This window comes from Pezoporus occidentalis, unplaced genomic scaffold (genome assembly GCF_034315485.1).
Source record: "Pezoporus occidentalis ecotype Australia unplaced genomic scaffold, CSIRO_AGI_Poc_V1 ctg19, whole genome shotgun sequence".
NCBI classification, from domain to species: Eukaryota; Metazoa; Chordata; class Aves; order Psittaciformes; family Psittacidae; genus Pezoporus; species Pezoporus occidentalis.
The window spans coordinates 1,906,225-1,924,410 of NW_026913748.1; the positions used below are offsets into that span (position 1 = coordinate 1,906,225).

At 51.2% G+C, this 18,186-nt stretch overlaps 1 protein-coding gene across 3 annotated transcripts in view; it reads left to right on the forward strand.

Moving 5' to 3' along the window:
- The first annotated feature begins 4,183 nt into the window (after positions 1-4,183).
- Positions 4,184-18,186, forward strand: part of HIPK2 (homeodomain interacting protein kinase 2) — a 138,258-nt gene continuing 124,255 nt past the window's right edge. The window contains exon 1 of one of the 3 annotated variants that reach the window (XM_062616392.1): positions 4,184-4,447. In XM_062616392.1, the coding sequence (XP_062472376.1) occupies positions 4,429-4,447 (19 nt within the window). In that variant the 5' untranslated portion in view covers positions 4,184-4,428. Of the gene's footprint in view, positions 4,448-5,986; positions 6,114-6,601; positions 6,624-18,186 lie in introns of those variants that run through there. The other 2 variants (XM_062616396.1, XM_062616397.1) reach the window with 2 other exon arrangements.

Here is an 18,186-nt window from a genome sequence, read left to right on the forward strand (position 1 = left end):
TCTGGCATTGCCACTGGTGTGCTCTTGGCATAGCCAGGGCCCAGAGGAGACAGCAGAGGAGGTGATACCACCATGGCATCTGTGGCTCTGAGAGACCAAAGGACACCTCATGTCCATTCATGCAACCCCCTAAAACTGCACGACCCTCAACAACAACTATGCTTTAAAACTCACCTGCCCTCCTTCTGGCACCTTGACCTCCAAAATCTGTATTAATTTCCAAGAGAAAAGAAAGATAACCCCAATCTCTCACCATTTCCAGCAAGAAACAGTAACTCCTCCTACTGCCATTGCAGTTGAGTTGCTACTAGAGGCCCCCTGAGACATGCAGTCAGACACTGTGTGCCTTTCTGGAGAAATAAGTGACATGCCCAAGACCACCAAGATTTGCATGCGGGGGGCAGAAATGGAAACAAGCCCCTTGAGAGCCACCCTCCTAAAAAAGCCACCGCTCCTTTCCCTGGCTTAATGTCTGCCACAACTGCCCATAAGCCACGGTGGATGTAGCTGAGGATGCTGCTGCCTCAGTGGCACATGATGCTCCGTGACAAGGCTGAGCAGGCCATGTACTTGCACCCAGACAAGGGGCATGTTTATGGTAGACCCAAACAGGCACATGGAGAAATGTAGAATCAGAAGACGAGACATTAGTATCTCCTTCTTCAGTGCTGTCTTGCCATCCTCTCCTGAGTGAAGGGGCAAAAGAGAAGTAGTCTGCTGGGGTGGGAAAGTCTCTAGATTCACAGTTTTAGTGACACATCCTGCTGTCTCAGGCATACAAATAGTGGACCACAATCTCTCCCACAGAACAGTCTTGCCCTGGGGCTGTTGCCTTGCTGCTGATGCTTGGCAGTGATGGGCACATTCACACAGCAGCTTTGGCCTTGGCCCAGGGGACTAGATAACCAGGGATGCAGCATCCTTGCATGGATGTTCAGTTTGGGGGATAATGGAAAGGAGATTGTAGGCTCAAAGCTGGGCCACCTCCAGAGCGCATCCCCATCTGTGCATAGTGGTAGGAAAGTGTAGCAATGGGTTGTACCTCCCAGCTCCAATTATGTGCCCCAAGTCCACTTTGAAGGAGAATCTGATGGCAAGGCCCCTGTGTGAGGAGGAAGGCTGTGCCTGGCAGGGCAAACCCCTGCTCCTTCTGCAGGACCACACACCACCAGCTTCCTCCCTGCACCAGGTTTTAGCAGCCATCGTGGGTCAAGGTCAGGACCTGTTGGAGTTGGTTTTTGTTTACCAAATGTGCTGTGACCTCTTTGGCAGCAACATTTAAAAACATGTAAGATCAGAATGATCCTCATTAATTTTCCTCTCTTTGCACGCATTACCAGCAGATGAGAATCTGTGGTGTCCTTGATGTTACTGAACCTGAAAGGCAATCAGGAATTGTTGTCTTGGGCCAGCCAAGTAGTCCATCAAGTTCAGCACCTTGCCCCTAAAAGAGGCAGAATAACCTGTGCTTTGAAGCCGGGCAGCTTTAGTATTTGCGTATGTCATGCACAGGTTTGGCTGCTCTCACCTCACCCTCTGTGCTCCACCCGCCAGCCACAGGGCCAGGAGGCACCACTTCCATGCCCAGGCTGCACAGAGTCCTGCAGACCCTTTCACCAACCCCTTCCTCTTTTCTTCCAGCAAAAGAGATGAGGACTGAGTTTACTTTATGTTTCAAGATCCTGCATCATACTAGCATTGATGGACGTGGAGTTAACACAGACCCAGGGGCTACAGGGTAGCTCAGGGTGAAACACGGAGGAAACCACCGGTGGAGCCTCATACAGCAGAGGCTGGTACCCCTGCCCCGTGGCAGAGCTGAAAGGTTATGTGGCTACCCTGGAGCCATGCTGCAGCAAAATACAATGACAAGAAGCTAATCCAGTTCCTTTAGCAGCCTGCTTCTCTCTTCTGGTTTTGTCCTTTGCTCTTCCCCAATACTTTTCCACATTTTCTCTGTGGCTCTGAGACAGGGCTCCATGGCTGCCACCCTGACCAAGGGCAAGGAGGCAGGCTGGGCTCAGAAGCATCAGTAGCCTTGGAAAGCAGATAACGTCCTCCATCATAAAAGAAGAGAGCAGCACAGAATTACAATGACCAGAACGTGTTTCAGAAAAATGTGAGATTATCAGCTTTGAGAGCCAAACCCTGAGGGCTTCCATGGCTAAATAAAAGAGGGGCAAGAAGCAAGCTCAAATACTGTGCCTGCTGCCATGCACGCCACTTGCCCTCCAGTTCTGGCCTAGACTTCCCCAGAAGTCCAGCTGGAGGCAGCTCCATTTCTTTCCAAGATTCAGTGGTGGCTGGTCTTGAGATCACTGTCAAAATGAAGCAGAGACGAGATGGCAGCAGGTTTTGCTCCCTCTGCTGTACACAGTCCTCCAGTGCCATCCCAGCTGGCTGCGCCCTCAACCACCTCCACCTGCCCTGCATGCCACTCCCCAACACATTTAACACGTCTCCTCAGCTTCATGTAGTAAACAGAATGCTAATGGGCGGTGAGACAGCCCTTCTGTCACTTCAGGCATTTTTCACCGGGGAAAAAAAAAGTCACGCGAAACACTGAAAGTACCTTGCGACCTACGGGGGCCCACAGGAGCCTGGGGGCTTGTCCTCTGCAGCACAGGCATGGCCATCCTGCTCAATCAGCTGGTCAGCATGGCTTATTCCCTGGCCTGCTTTCATCTGCCAGCGTAGGCATCCTCTGGGTACCCCGACACCAGGGCCAGGCTGGTGGGAGCACTCGGCTCTCACTGAAATCCCAAATAAAAGTTACCTCTTGCCTCCTTCTCCTCCTCAAGACATTGACAGGAGCGGCTGGGTGCTGAGTCCTGCTGCAATGGGATCTTGTGGTGGGAGAGGTCTGGGCAGGCACCAGCAGCATCAAGAGGCAACGTTTTTTTGGATCAGCGGTTACAGCAGGCACCAAGAGGATGTATCTTCACCAGCCTGGTCCCACACTCGTCACCTGTAAGGAGCTCCAGGCGGGCAGATGCAGACAGGAGTTAATGCAGGATCACAGCCTGAGGTTCCGTTTCCACCTTTGCCAGAGACTTTGCCTGAGTCTTCAGCTTCCTCGCCTGTGTAATATGTACCTGGTGACTGACCTTTCTTTGCAAAGCCCCTGATGGGCCAAGGGGGCTCCGGATAATGTGGCTTCACCTACAGCTTTCCTGTCTGCACCGACAAAACCAGCGCTGGTCGAGTTGGTGTTCCTACCGCAAGAGCTCAGCCAGAGAGATGGATCTTTTCAAATAAAAAGGGGTGGTGGTGGTGGGAAGTAGTGGCTGTCAATCTCAGTAAGTAAACACTTCTTTGATGTGGCTCCTTTTCTGCAAAACCCAACAAACGGAAAACAAAAACACAACCAGAATCCTAAAAGCAACAACGTATGTTTATTTCAAATGCATCCGCTAAATATTTACACTGCGAGCTAAATGAAAAAAAAGGGTAAATTGGAACTTTTGTCAGTGAACCAGATTGTGAAATGCCTTGAGGGAATAGAAGATTTATTTGGGGAGAGGGGGAGAGGTAGGAATTTTCCATGCTATTGTAAAACACGAGCTCAAATTATATGATCCCCACAGCCAGTGAATTGCAAAGCTTCAATCAGCTGCCTCTTTATTTTTTTTAGATTATTTTCCCTTCCCCTCTTTTCTATAAAGAGAAGGGGGGGGGGGAGAACAGAAGTGTTTCACCAACTTCTGTTGACTGTTCCTTTTTTCTCCTGATTGAAATGTGTTGTTAAACAAGATCCCACATAATCTCAGCAGAGGGTTTCTCTCGCTAGCTCCCTCTCCTTCTGGGAAGCCGCGATCAGTGCCATCGGCGCTTGATTATTTGCAAACTCCCTTCGCCTTTTTTTTTTTCTCCCCCCCTTTTTTTTTTCCTCCTCTCCGTCTCGGTCTCCGTCTCCCTCTCTCTGCCTCCGTCTCTCTCTCCCTTTCTCTCACCCCCAGTGCAACTTTTGCAGGCGCCCCGGCACACGCAGCCATGCCGCGCTGAGAGCGGGGGCACCGCGCCAGCCCCCCTCCTTCCCTCCTTCCCTCCCTCCTTCTTTCCTCCCTCCCTTCCTCCCTCTCTCCTTCCCTCCCTCCCTCCCCAGCGCTGCCGTCCCGAGCCGGGGGGGCCTCGCCGCCCGCCGCCCCTGCCCGGCCCCGCGCCTCGCCCCGGCCCCGGCCCGGCCCGGCGCCGCCGCCCCCCGCCCGCTCGCCCGCCCGCCCCGGCCGCGTCGGAGGGCCGGCAGCGGGGCTGGATGTGCCCGGCTCCCCCCGCGCTGAGGTGGGCAGCGATGCAGAAGGCAGGCGGCAGCTTCGCCTCCGCCGAGAGACACCCGCTCAAGATGGCAGATGTGTGTTGAGTTTGGGGGGCTGCGATCTCGCGTCGTTCGTGGCGGCGTTGCCATGAATAACAGGCGTCCTTGCACCGATGGCCCCCATGTACGAAGGTAAGCCCCGGCACGGCCCGCCCTGTCGGCACCCCTCGCCCCGCCGGGGAGGAAGGAGGGGGAGAACAGGACCGGGGCTCCCCGTCCGCCCGTGGTCCACCGTCCCCCCGGCGCTGTTGCAGGGAGGCTGGCGGCGGGGCACCCCCGCCCTGCCCGGACACCGGTGGGGAGCGGGGCGAGGCGCGGGTCTGCCCCCGGTTCTCCCCGTCCCCCCCCCAGCCGCGCGGTCCCGGGCGGGGGGGCGGTGGGTGAAGTCCGTGCCGGTGCCGAGCAGAACAATGAGATGGACGGAGCTTGCCCTGCTCCCGTGTGTGTGCGTGTGTGCCTGCCTGCCCCTCGCTGCAGTTCGCATTTCCAGGACCGGCCACCCCGCTCCTTTAGCCGGTTTCCCTTGGAGTTCCCCCTGCCGGGGCTCTCCTCCGGGGTGCGGAGAGCCCGCGGACAGCGGTGGCGGGGAACGGAGCTACCGGCAGCCGCCTGTCAGCCCCTCCGGCTTCTCCTTCAGCCCAGCCCAGGCTGCGGCGAGGAGCCCAAGTGCCCAACTTAGTTTTTTCAGGTTGAAAAAATAAATAAATAAAAGGGGTGTGTGTGTGCGTGTACGTTAGATGGGTGCTTATTTCAGTTTGGCTGTTAAAATATGTATGTGTGTATCTATCTATATATATATATATGAAATGGTATCAAGGTTAATTTAAATCCCCTCGCGATGCATTTATCCTCCCCCGTCACTCCTCCCGGCTCGGCGCTGGCCGGGGAGCGTTACATAAACCGGAGGGACATCCACCCACCCGGCGCTTTATTCCGCCCAGGGACCCGTCGGTCGGTCCGCGGCGGCAGAGACCCCGGCGCCCGCTGGGGAGCGCGGGGTGGGGGGGGGGCGGACGGGACAAGGTACTTTTCTGTCTCGATGGCGAGGTCGGTAAAACTTATCTGAGGAGAAAATCGAGCCCGGGCTGCAGCGCCCGAGAGGAGTGCGCCCGGCGGGCGGTGTAAAGTTACCGGCCCGCCGGGTTATTTCTGGGCAGCGCCGGGCTCGCCGCCGGTGCGGAGTTCGGACCCCGCGAAAGGCAGGCAGGCAGACAAAGAGGAGCGTTTTCGGCAGCAGAGGGAGGACGGCCGTCCCTCCCCGCCCTCGCCGCTGCCGAGCACAGTGCTGCCGGGGCCCGGAGGCGGTGGTGGCGCTGGAGGCCGCGGGGGGGCCGCGGCGGTGGCAGCGGGGCCCTGCGCGGCGGCGAACCGGTATCGGTGCCGGCGGAGGGGCCGCGGCGGGCCCGTGGTGCCGGTCGGGGCCGGCCCGCCGACGGCGCCCTCTGCCGGCCGAGCCGCGCCGCCGAGCGGCCTCGGCCCCCGGGCCCGGGCAGCCCCCCCCTCAAGGCGCCCGGGCCGCCCCCGGCGCCTCCAGCGGCAGCGGGCGGCTGAGGGGCCCCGCTGCAGGCAGGGGGGAGGCAGCCGCCTCGCCGCTCCCCCCCCGGCCTCGGCGGGGGCTCGCAGCCCCAGCGAGTACCTGCCCGGACCCCGCCGCGGCTCCCCGCCGTGCCGGGCCTGTTTCCCCCCCCCTCCCCCCGATACGGCACCGGGCTACCGGCGGGCCGGTGAGGCCTGCCCGGTATCACACGGCCCGCCGCGGAGCCTGCCCAGCCCCTCCCGAGCGAACGCCGCTGGCAGGGTGGGTAATGCGGCGATCGCTCTGAAGTTCGCTCCTCGGCGGGCCGCATCCCCTGGGCGGGAGGTGGGGTGGTTTTGCGGGGCGGCGCGGTGCCCCGCGGCGGCGCCCGGCGGCTCAGCAGCGGCCGGCGGCGGAGGGAGGCGCGGGGCCTGCGGTCAGCCCGGCCGCGCTCCCCTTCCCGGCGCGCCGCCGGCACGGCCGCCTCCCCGGAGCCGGGCAGGGAAGGGAAGCTAGAGGAGCGGAGGCCTCGGCCGCAGCCGGGGCGGTCAGGGCGCCGGCTTCCTCCCGGGGAGGTGGCGGCGGTGCCGCACCGAAGCGTGCGTGCGGTGGAAGTTTAGCGGTTCCTCAGAGCCTCCTAACTTCAGCGGCGCCCGTGCTTCTGCCTGACTGGAAAAAGAGAGCAGATGGGGGGGAAATAAATGCCCTGAAAAGCAACCCGTAAAAAAAATTCCCTGCAGCCGATACAGGAGTGTCCGCAGCCAGGCTCTGCAGCATGCCTCAAACCTTAAAGTAGGTGAATATCCCAAATGGCAAGAGCCAGTGGGTAGCACAAAGCCTGATACGGATTGTTTTATCTGTTTTGTGTTGCAGTATGTTTGCGGGTTAAATTGCTGCTGGATTGCTTCGAGGGAGGTGGAGGAGGGGTTAATGAATGTTTTTCGCCTCCTAGTTGCCGTGAGAGGTCCTTAGAATTCTCTGCGATATCGCAGTGCATAGATAAAAACTTATCGCAGGGGATGCGATTTCCTCCTTGGAAGGAGACAAGGACTGCCATCCACGACCAGTCTGGTGTGTAAGCCTCCTCTGGAGCATCAGGTACGGCCAAGCCCCTGGGGAGAGGACAGGAGCCGAGGGGCTGGATCAGCACAGCGGCCACCGTCAGGCCCGTCTGTGCTGCTCCTGCTCTTAACCGGGTGGTCTCGGGTGGCACACACACATGGCCACGGCCACCACCCCAAGGCAGTCGAGGGTAGGTGAAACAGTATCCCACCTTACCGGTCTCAGAACATAGGCTCTTTGACAGAGGAGGTGCCCCGGGAGGAAATGTGACACCTTGGAGACCTTATGAAATGGTTCCAGTAGAAATTTAAGTGATAACATGGAGCACATGCACAGAGTCACCCACCATTCTCGATATGTAGGTGAGGGTGGTGTGTGCCTGTGCTGAGCAGCTGGCTTAAGCACCGGTTCTGGGAAGCAGAACTGTGCCTCACCTGATATTAGTAGGTGAGGTCTGATAAAAACCTGGTATGAGATCCTCCCCTCTACACACTGTGCAAGGGAAATTTTCCCATTTGGTTTAAGGAATTCAGTTTTTGCTGTCATGTTCTTTTCTGCTGGGTTTTTCTCAGTCATTTCCCGGTGTTGCAGAGCTGAGCAGTAGAATGAAGGACGTAAAGCCCTACCAAATTAAATAAACCAGAAGTAAAACCTCCACGCAATGTTTGACCTGGATTTTAGCCGTGATTGTGAGCTGTATGGGGAAGTGTGTTGTGCTTCAAAGCAGGCCTCATCAGGTATGATCCTGCATGGCCTCTGCTCCAGAGTTGGGGCAAACTAATGGCTGCTGTCCTGCTGAGCACCAGCTACAAGGCTTCAATAGGGACAGCTTGTAGCAGCTTCACAGGAGGTAAATAATCTCAGGCAGGTGAGAATCTGCTTCTTTGGACTCTCCTCTGGCCAGTGTTGCCCTTGCTGTGCAAGATCACCATTGGTGCACTGGTGGTGTGACATTTCCTCCTGGGCAGAGAACGGAGCCAAACCCTGTGGACCAGGGGAGACCCCATTTTAAGAGGGCTCACTGCTAGACACCACCAGTGCCCGGGCTGTGGGTAGATTTCTGCCCTGGATAGGTGTCTCCAACGATCTCCTGGGTGCCTTGTACCTAGCATCCTTCAGAATTGGGTAAAAAGTGGTGTTTTTATGCCTTAACCTTTATTTTCTAAACAGTGATTACCTCTGTTTTGGTTTTGTTCTTCTTTGCTTTGCTGCTTGCTTATTTCTGACAACTTTGTTGCAACTCACAGTATATTTTTAGCAGCCGCGTTGGTAGTTTTCTATGTGGGTGGCTTATGGAATTAATGGGTAATATTTGTAAATTGCACCTCGCCACCGGTGCCGCTGCTGTAGCTTGGCGCAGGCAGGGACCTGCCTGCATACTGCCCTTGTCACGCGAGGGGCTGGGAAGCCAGAAAATCCAACCCCGGACACGTCGCGAATGCGATCCCATTTAACACCAGGAACAGGCCAGCCCTGCTGTGTTTTGAATGCGTCCTCACATTTCATTAGAGACCATTAAACTTTCTCATCGGGGAGGCGGCACCACTGAGGCAGAATGAAGGTCTTTGCCCCAAGGTTCGTGCAGGGAGACGATAACTCGGAGGCGCTTCCTGTTTATGAATTAATAACCAGAACTTAAGCAAAGTCAGTGCTGGGACCAAAAGCCTAGGTTTTTATTTGCTCAGGATATGGCTATAGCCAGGATAACAGGAAGCCCCCTCCAGTTGTAATTATTGTTCTTATCATGCTGCCGTGCCTAGCAATTAAATGGGTTTGAGATGTAATGGGTGAAAAATACAGTTTTATTTTTGGAAGAGGAAAGAGCGCTGCTGGGACCAGGGTCTGGGGCAAGCAGACAGACAACCCACTTGGACAAAGAGGCAAGCACAGTTACTTGCCATAACCGTTGGCCCTTAGACTCTGTGCAGCATGTTCCTCTGCATGGCTTAGCAGGTTGGGAAAGCCTTCTTGGCTTCAGCTGGACAATCCCAGCTGGCCTAAAAGATGAAGTCATTTTCCTTCATTTTCCTTTTCCTGTGCCTTGGTTTCCCCATTTACCCAGTGGTTACTATTTCCAAGTGGTGCTTTGAAACCACTGGATGTGGTTTCATCCAGACTAAGAGCTGGCTGTGCAGGCCCTGATCTGTGTAGGTCTTCTACTGACTGAGGACAGCCCAGAGACCTCCTTGATGCCTATGAGGGTTTTGAACTTAGGTCAGCTCTGACTGTTTATTTGGAGGCAGATAAGGTACTTGAGTGGCTGAATGAATAAGGCTCGGTTTTTGCCACATTGCAGCAATAGTATCTAAAAGTATGTGGAAATTTGGTCAAGAGGAGGAAAAGTTCTGGGAAGTCAGATCATGAAAGGATTGGTGACCTGACATGGAGGTAAATCCCTGTCCCGGTTGTGGGCCTCACCAAGTGGGTCCTGGGTGATGGTGTGAGAGCAGGCCTGCCAGATGGCCAGGTCAAGGGCAGGTTCAGCCACCTTCTGCTCAGACTAGGCTGAGACACCAGTTATGATGTGGCACACTAGACCACTTCTCTTAGGTGCAGAAGTTGAATCAATGAGTTGAGGATGGGGTGTACCTTTTTAGTGAGACATCCAAGAAGAGGAGTTCTAAAGGTGTCCAGTGGTGGGCTGACAGCTATTACGGTTTCCCAACCCCTGTGCCTGTAGAGGACGGGTAGGCTGAGACTGGACGTTTTTGAAAGTTCCACCCTTTTCCTCTCTGATCCCAATTTAAGAAGATATTTTAAGGTCTGTACCTAAATTTAAGCTTACAGGCAGTGCTGCTGACTTCATTAGAATTGTTTGTCTTTAAAGCTGGCCACACGCTGAAATACCTTTCTGATTCATGGCCTCTATGGCTTAATCAGTCCATTTATAAAAATGAGGTTGTTTCCTCACCCTTTACTGTGAAATCTCTGCCCTCTGAAGGTGAAATAGTATTTATAGGGCTTTTTCTTGCTTTTGGAAGGTAAACTGGGGTATAAGGAGAAGCAAGAATTAAACACTATTTACAGAAAAGGTTGTTTCTTCAGCTATTTACATACCCTAGTGTTTAACAGGAGGCCTCCTCTTTTGAAGCTGTTCCCCCTAGCAGTACAGAGTTCAGCTTTTGTTTTGAAAATAAACCTAGGTGATAATTTCACTCCAGATAGGGCATTTAGCAATTTGTCTGTTTGTTGTGGGGGAGGAATAGAGGCATGTTACTGCTTCCCCCATTACACCTGAATCCTCCCTCGTTTGGCCACTCTGTCAGCTGAGGTCCTTCCTCTGGAAAGCACAAGTGCATGTGTTTTGGGACCACCTTTGAATTCAGGTAGCCTTCTGAGCTGAGTAATTTTGGTGGTAGAAATCAATCTTAAGACATCCCCACACATGTGAGCAGAGGAGGAGACCCTGTCTTCATAGGCTGGCAGAGGCATCACAGCATCTCAAAATACTTCAAAGAGTCTGGACTCCGGGCTGAAAGAATGAAAAAGCTGTACCATTAGAATTTATTTATTTAATGGCAGTAATAATAAGCTATAATAGTGTGTGTTTATTCAGTGGTCTGTGTGTTCAAGGTGCTACATAGAGAGTGGCTGTCTAATGAAGGTGCTGACAGAATGATGCCAAGGAAGAGTCTTCTATTTATTTGCAGGGGGGGTACAAAAAAGCTGGTGGGAGGCAAGCATCCTCTACTTGTGAGCTCTTCCAGCTGCTACTGGGCTTGATTCTGTTTTCAGGGGCCATAGTGTAGATCAGCAACAGTGCCACAGAAACCTGGGGAGCTATGTGGGGGGGAAGCACCATGTCCATGCAGTGACCGTTAGCCTGTCTGCGTTGCATTCTGGAGGGAGAAGGGGGTTTCATGCTGGGTGAAGGGTGGCATAGTTTGCTTCCTTGGTTTTCTTCAGCATTTGCCACTGAGTGGGACGTTTGCTTGGAGAAGCTGAAGTGCACTCTTTATTCACACTGTGTTCTCTGTCCTGCTCACCTTCCAGGTGAGCCTGTGTTGACATCTGTCTGTGGGAGGATGAAGTAAGAGCAATCACTTATACCTCCTACCCTGGATAGCAGGAAAGGTCACCCAGCAAGGAAGTGGTATTTGCCAGAGATACTTGAGAAACTCAGAAGGGCAGCTGTCTTCCCTGTTCATTATAACCTTTAATCCTTAAAGGCATTTGAAAGACCTAGAACAACAGTGTTACACAGTGTTACCCTGCAGGCTAACATCTCTGGTCCTAAACACTGACAGGTTTATTGTGGTCTGTGGGCTATGCTGAAATGCCAAAGAAACTTACCTCTCACCAAAGTCATTGAAATCATAGGAAGTGGGCATAGGAAAGACTTCAAAAACGGTTTCAAACCAGGATGTACTATACTAAATACATGCTTGTGTAGTGTGTTTCCTAATACACTCATCCAGCTTATTCCTCGTGTATGGAGGGAGGGTCCACAGCCTGCGCAGGCTGTCATTTCTGTCCTTCAGTTTGTCACTGAAAAGATTTTACCTCCTCTGTTACTCCTGTGCTTTGCTTGCTGAGATTCCTTGTTGTATGCACAATGGGTACGGGAAAAGTATTTCTTCCTCTTCGTCATCTCTGTCCTTGGCTTTGTGTTCCTTAGGCTACATCTTATCTCAAACGCATCCTTCAGCTCTTTCTCCTGTCTCTTGTTCCGTCAGCTTTAACCATCCTTCTAGTTCTCTGCACTCCCTTTAGGTAGTCCACCTCTCTCTGGAATGGCACTGCTAGAGCAATGCTGTACCCAGGATTTTGTGCTGGCCAAATAGAGCAAAAGCATTCCTTCAACTCTTACAGACAGTGCTTTTGTTTGGTTTAACTTCCGCACCATGACATTCATCTGTGTGTAGCTTGTAATGTTCCCATATTCTGTCCAAGGAGCTTGATGCCTCATGAGCCATTTTTTATCCTGTAGGTAGCCTTTCCTACCTAAATGTATGATTTTTGTATTTGTCCTGTTTGAATTCCAAGGTTTTGGAATTGTTTTGAATTCTAATCTAATTCCACTGACTTTGCAGAACCTTCCTGCTTGGTGTCACCTGCCAATTTAAAAAAGCACAGTCTCTGTTTCTTCACCAAGATCAACTTTGTTTTCTACTCGGCAGTCCCGAATGGAAAGCACATAAGAAAAGAAGTTATTTAATAAAAAAAACAGGAACAGAACCTTGCCCTCAAAATATAAAAGAAGCTGAAAGAAACAGGAAACACTTGGCATGGTTTTCACACCTCCTGTTCTTTTATTCTCCTTTGATGCTTTTGAAGTATTCCTAAGAACAATGTATTTGCTATAGTAGCGCCAGTGCCAAACAAAAGCGGGACCTTACTGCAATAGGTATGACATTAATGTGAAGGAGTAGATCCCATCTCAAAAGATTTGCTTTTTATGTAGAAGAAATCATGGGAAGGTGGATAATATAAACCAGCTGGGCTGTTTGGGGAGAGGAAATAACAATTTGTGGGTTTTCCTAAATATTTGTGACAGGGGGCTGTTCAGCAGAGGGAAGGGTGGGCTGAAGGTTTGAAAAGTAAGGCAACAGATTGGGAACAAGGGAGAAGAGGATGAGAGAGACAGGTGGAGAAGGAAGAGAAGGGCAGGTGAGTGTAACTGGAGGGAGGGAGGAGATCCCTGAAAAGTACATGGGCTGACGCTGTCACAGCCAGGGCTGGAAAGAACAGAAAGCTAGGTGAAGATCCTGGCTTGGACTGTGTTTGCAGCTGCCTTTACTGACTTCAGTCTCTCACATGTTTTTTCCCTGCAGTTGCTTCTAACATCTTTGGAAGGGAAGGTGGGCAAGGGCAAGAGGTACCACCTATATCCTAATGCTTATAGGTGGGAGGAGAGTCTGCCTGGGGATTCCCTGACTGGGGCTGAGACCAGAGGCAAAATTAATGCTATAGCATTCCCGTAAGAACTCTGATCCTGCTTCCCATGCTCAAGAAATTCTGATGGGGCAGAGATTAGCCAAAACACCAGCACTTTGCATTGATGTGAGGTCCTTCCTTGTGGTTTCCTCCCTTGCTGCCATTGCCCTTCCCACGATGAAGGCAGCTGCAGAGGATGAATGCCATCCTCCCGCCTGTTCCCTGTCAGGCCCCGCATGATGGATTTTCCTGCCGTGTGCACATGTCTTTGAGGGCACATGTGACTGTCGCACTCTCTGTGTCCATGTGTCTGCCTTGCTCTCACCAACAGACCAGGTGACAAAAACAGGTATGAACGTGGAGGCAGAGTCATCAGCGCCTGAGCCCGTGGGTGAGAACAGCATGTGCATCAGGCCACACACGGATGTGAGTGTCCTGAAGGCTGGGTGCATTTTGAATGTATGAGGTTCAGCATACTGTTCTTTCTAGTAGCAGGTCAGGTTTGTCAGTGTATTTGGCAGCCAGTCTACAAGATTATGGTTTTTCTCTTGGGTGAGGAGAGCAAGAAAAGCTCTTTTTCACTTATAGATTGGGGCCAGGGTGTTTATTTGCTACTGGATGTGATCCAGTTTCATTGCCTCTCCGCACAGAGAGGAAACAGCAGAGAGGAAACAGTCTAGGAGGTGCCTGGAGTGTGTGGAAGATAACTTCCTGACACAGCTGGTGAGTGAGCCAGCTAGGGAAGGCTCCCTGCTGGACCTGTTGTTTGTGAACAGAGAAGGACTTCTGGGTGATGTGGTGGTTGGAGGCCCTCTTGGGCATAGCAGTCACAAAGTAATAGAGTTTTCCATTCTTGGAGAAGTAAGGAGGGGGCTCAGGGAGCTGGTGGAAGTGTTCACTGAGCCAGTTTCCATCATTTATCAGCAGTCCTGGCTAACCAGGACAGGTCCCAGTGAAATGAAGGTTAGCAAATAGCTGGCCATCTACAAGAAGGGCCAGAAGGATCTGGGGAACTACAGGCCTCTCAGTCTGACCTTGGTGCTGAGGAGGGCTATGGAGCAAATCACTTTGAGTGCCATCATGCGACGCATACAGGACAACCAGGTGATCAGGCCCGGTCGGCATAGGTTTATGAAAGGCAGGTCCTGCTTGGCCAACCTGATCTTCTATGACAAGGTGACCCACTTAGTGGATGGAGGGAAAGGCTGTGCATGTTCTCTCCCTAGACTTTAGTAAAGCCTTTGACACCGTTTCTCACAGTGTTATCCTGGAGAAACTGTCTGCTAATGACCTGGATAGGTGGATTCTTCACTGGCTAAACAACAGGGTGGATGGCAGACCTAAAGAGTTGTGGTGAGTGGAGTTAACTCCAGCTGGGAGCCAGTCACAAGCGGTCTTCCCCAGTTCTCAGTGCTGGGGACAGTTCTGTTTAATAACTTTAAGAATGATCAGTACAAGGGGACATGGAACTGTTGGAACAAGTCCAGAGGAGGGCCATGAGGATGATCAGGGGACTGGAGCACCTTCCGTATGAAGACAGGCTGAGAAAGTTGGGGCTGTTCAGCCTGGAGAAGAGAAGGCTGCGTGGAGACCTCATAGCAGCCTTGAAGTACCTGAAGGGGGCCGGTAGGGATGCTGGGGATGGACTCTTCATTAGGGACTGTAGTGATAGGACAAGGGGTAATGGGTTAAAACTTAAACAGGAGAAGTTTAGATTGGATATAAGGAGGAAGTTCTTTCCTGTTAGGGTGGTGAGGCACTGGAATGGGTTGCCCAGCCCATGGCAGGGGGGTTGGAATTTGATGATGTTAAGGTCCCTTCCAGTCCTAACTATTCTATGATTCTATGATTGAGTGCACCCTCAGTAAGTTTGTTGTAAGTTGGGCAGAAATGTTGTTCTGCTGGAGAATAAGAAAGCTCTGCAGAGGGATCTGGACAGGCTGGATTGATGAGCAGGAGCCAGTTGCATGAGATTCAACAAGGCTCTGTGCTGGGTCCTGCACTTGGGTTCTGCAGTGCTACAGGATTGGGGAAGAGTGTCTGGAAATCTGCTAGATGGGAAAAGGACCCGGGATGCTGAGCATGAGCCATCTTGTGTGTGCCCAGGCAGCCGAGAAGGCCAACAGCATCCTGGCCTGCGTCAGCAGTAGTGTGGCCAGCAGGGCCGGGGCAGTGACCATCCCCCTGTACTGAGCACTGGTGAGGCTGCATCTCCAAAACTGTTCAGTTTTGAGCCCCTCATTATAAGAATGACATTAAGGTGTCCAAAGAAGGGCAATGAAGCTGTTTAAGGGTCTGGAGCACTAGTCTGATGAGGAGTGGCTGAGGGAACTGGGGTTTTTTAGTGTAGAGAGAAGGCTCAGGGGGGACCTTATAGCTCTCTACAACTACCTGAAAGGAGGTTGTAGGGAGGCAGCTGTCAGTATCTTCTCCCAAGTAACAAGCAATAGGATAAGAGGAAGTGGCCTCATGTTGTACCAGGGGAGGTTTAGATTGGATATTGGGAAAAATTTTTTCACTGAAAGGGTTGTCAACCGCTGGCTACCCAGGAAAGTGGTGGAATCACCATTCCTGGAGGCGTTTAAAAGATGTGTAGATGTGATACTTAGGAACAGGGTTTAGTGGTGGACTTGGTAGTACGAGGTTAATAGTTGGACTCAATGATCTTGAAGGGTTTTTCCATCCTAAATGATTCTTTGATTCTATGATTGTGTTTAGTTTTGTCTGAAGACATGACTTTTATTTTCTAGCTATAGATTATCAAGGCATACAGGATGGTGGATAGCCAGCAAGATCCCTAAGTATTAGCTGCATTGGTGGGGTGTTACCCTAACACTTCTGGAAGGACTACTGCAGCAGATGATGAAGTGAGTCGATGGAGACTTGGACTCCCGCAGCAAGGCTCAGGAAATATCCAGTCGCAGAAAACTTGCAGAACGTTTCAAAGAAAGTTTGTTGTTTTTTTTTTTTTTTCAGGAAGCTCCTTTAGCTTTCCCAGAATATTTTTACTTGTAGGCAAAATTTGTAAGCATTCTTTATTTTTAAAACATGGTTTATATTCTGCTCTTGTCTGCAGCAGCGCCAGCACTGTCAATGTATTTATCTTTTCGCTGTTAACACTTGCCATTCCTGGAACATCTCCTGCTCAGCAGCTGTTTGTAGGTGTTTTCTTTTTTCTCTCCCATCATCATGTACCTTTCCTTCCTGTTCAAGACATCCATAAACCTCTCATAGTGACATCATAGCTGTTTCTATAGCAACAGATTATGATACTAGAACAGAGGATAATATCAAACAGGGGGAGGCAGAGATAAATTATGGTATTTGTGTGTGTGTGTGTCTAAGGGCTTGATTATATTCCTACATCCCTTCCGAGGATGTTGTCTGCCTGGTTTCTCCTCTGTTTATCTTATATGCCTTTTAAAGGTTAGGAAAAGGCAAAGGAAAAAAGAGATCTGGAGGTCAGAGCAATAGAGGCGCATTATTTTTGATGGTCTGTGTGTAAACCAAGTAGGCTGAGATTTATTTTTCATCTCAGTCATATCTCTCCTGTGTCTTCTGAGAGTAATCAAGTCTGGAGAAAACTTGAAGCCACAACAATCCCTTGGTACAGCTTCACTTTTATTTTGATTATGAATTACTGGTAGCCACTACCAGCAAATCAAGAACCTCTGTGCTACAGATTTTCCAAAAGATAGACAAATGTGGCTTAGCATTGCCCCAGAGAGCTCACAACCTGTATTTGAGAAAGGATGCCACAGCTTGAGCTGGCATGGAGAGAAGAGGGAGCAGTACCAAAAGAAGGATATCAGCAGAAGTATGATATCTAGACAGTGCTGCACCCTACCTAGAGAGTGGTCGTGGCAGAGGTGGTCTGTTAGCTTTTCACAGTAATGTTTCTGGAAGAGCTGTTCTGGCGGTGGGTTGGGGTCCTGGTTTGTGAATATCTGCATGGTTCTTCTGTGGCTTTAGGCTGTCCTGCCAATGGGAGCTGACAGCAGCAGGATTGCAGAAGGATGAGTGTCCATGTTGCTTGATGCTTACATTGATAGGAAGGCTATCTCTGCATAAAACATGAGGCCAGAGGTGAAGAACATCCAGCTGAAGTGTATGGGGTTTTATTTTCTCCTAGGCAGCAGTTAGTGTTGTTATATTCCAAATAGTTTGGCAAGGATTTTCAACAGGTCTTTGTTTTGCCTCCAGATAGTGGTAATTTCTGGCCATCACTGCTACTTCCCTATTTAGATGACTAATTTCAAAATCTGGAGAAAAAAATCCAAGAAAACCCTCTTGGATAGCCTTTTAATTCTGTATGTGTGTGCAATCTTTAACTTCCCTGTTGTGGCAGAATTTATGGGGAGTTAAATTGTCTAGTCTTTAAAATACCTGAAGCAGGCTTTTCTCTAACATGGCAAATCTCTGGTGGTGCTCTGTGCACCTTAACAACTGACCAGGAGTTTCGATCCCACTCTTAGGCACTCCAGTGCCCTGGGAAGGAGTGCACGGGCAGCATCTGAAAAGAGCAGTAATAGGTACCATGGCGGCTAGTTTTAGCAATGCAATGTGTTAGGGGGATAGGTAACAGACTCTTTCTGTTGTGGGAATTTGGCGACATGCTACAGGATGAGCTGTGGATCAGCAGTGGAGCAGCTCTGAGATCAGGTGATGCTTAGCCTCTAGGTGCCAGTACGTCAGTGCACAGGAGCTTTCTGGCATCTTAGTGCTGCTAGGATGGGAGAGAAGTTGGCATGTAGAAAAAATCGTACGAGTCATTCAGACCCTTCAGTGCCATCGCATATTGAAGTTACTCAGAGGATACATGAACACAGAACACCTTGACATGAATTAATAGTTAATTAGCCTTCATGGAAGCTTATTGGGAGCCAGAGGATTGGTTGTGTGTGTTTCCCCAGCACAGTGCCAGCCTGGCATGCTAGCCCCAGTTTCTGAGCAGGTTGACGGTGTTCTCCTGCAGGGAACACGCTCCACAGTCAGGTTTTGGAGTGATGGGGTCAAGGGAAGCTGGGGTGAGGTCCTTCGCAGGGAGAAGAGAGGTCACATCCTTGTCTCTGAAGCCAGATTAAAACAAAAGAACAACTCCTGGTTACAGCCAGTTTGTGGAAACCCTGGAGAAACCCAGGACCCCATAACTCCTCCAAGGCATGTGCATACAAAGCAAGTGGGGATCTCATTTAGTCATAACTACAATTACAAAATTATAAATTCCTCTTTTAGCACTATCAGTGGCACAGGAAGCACCTGCCTTCCCACCACATTCCCCCCTGCATTCTCTCAACATCAGAATGTATATGTATTTAGCAAGTGAGGATAAGGAACACGATGTAAACCCCATTTTAAAATAGCTGAGCCGCCTGACAAGGCGTATCCCATTGATGGTGACAGTACTTCTCATTGT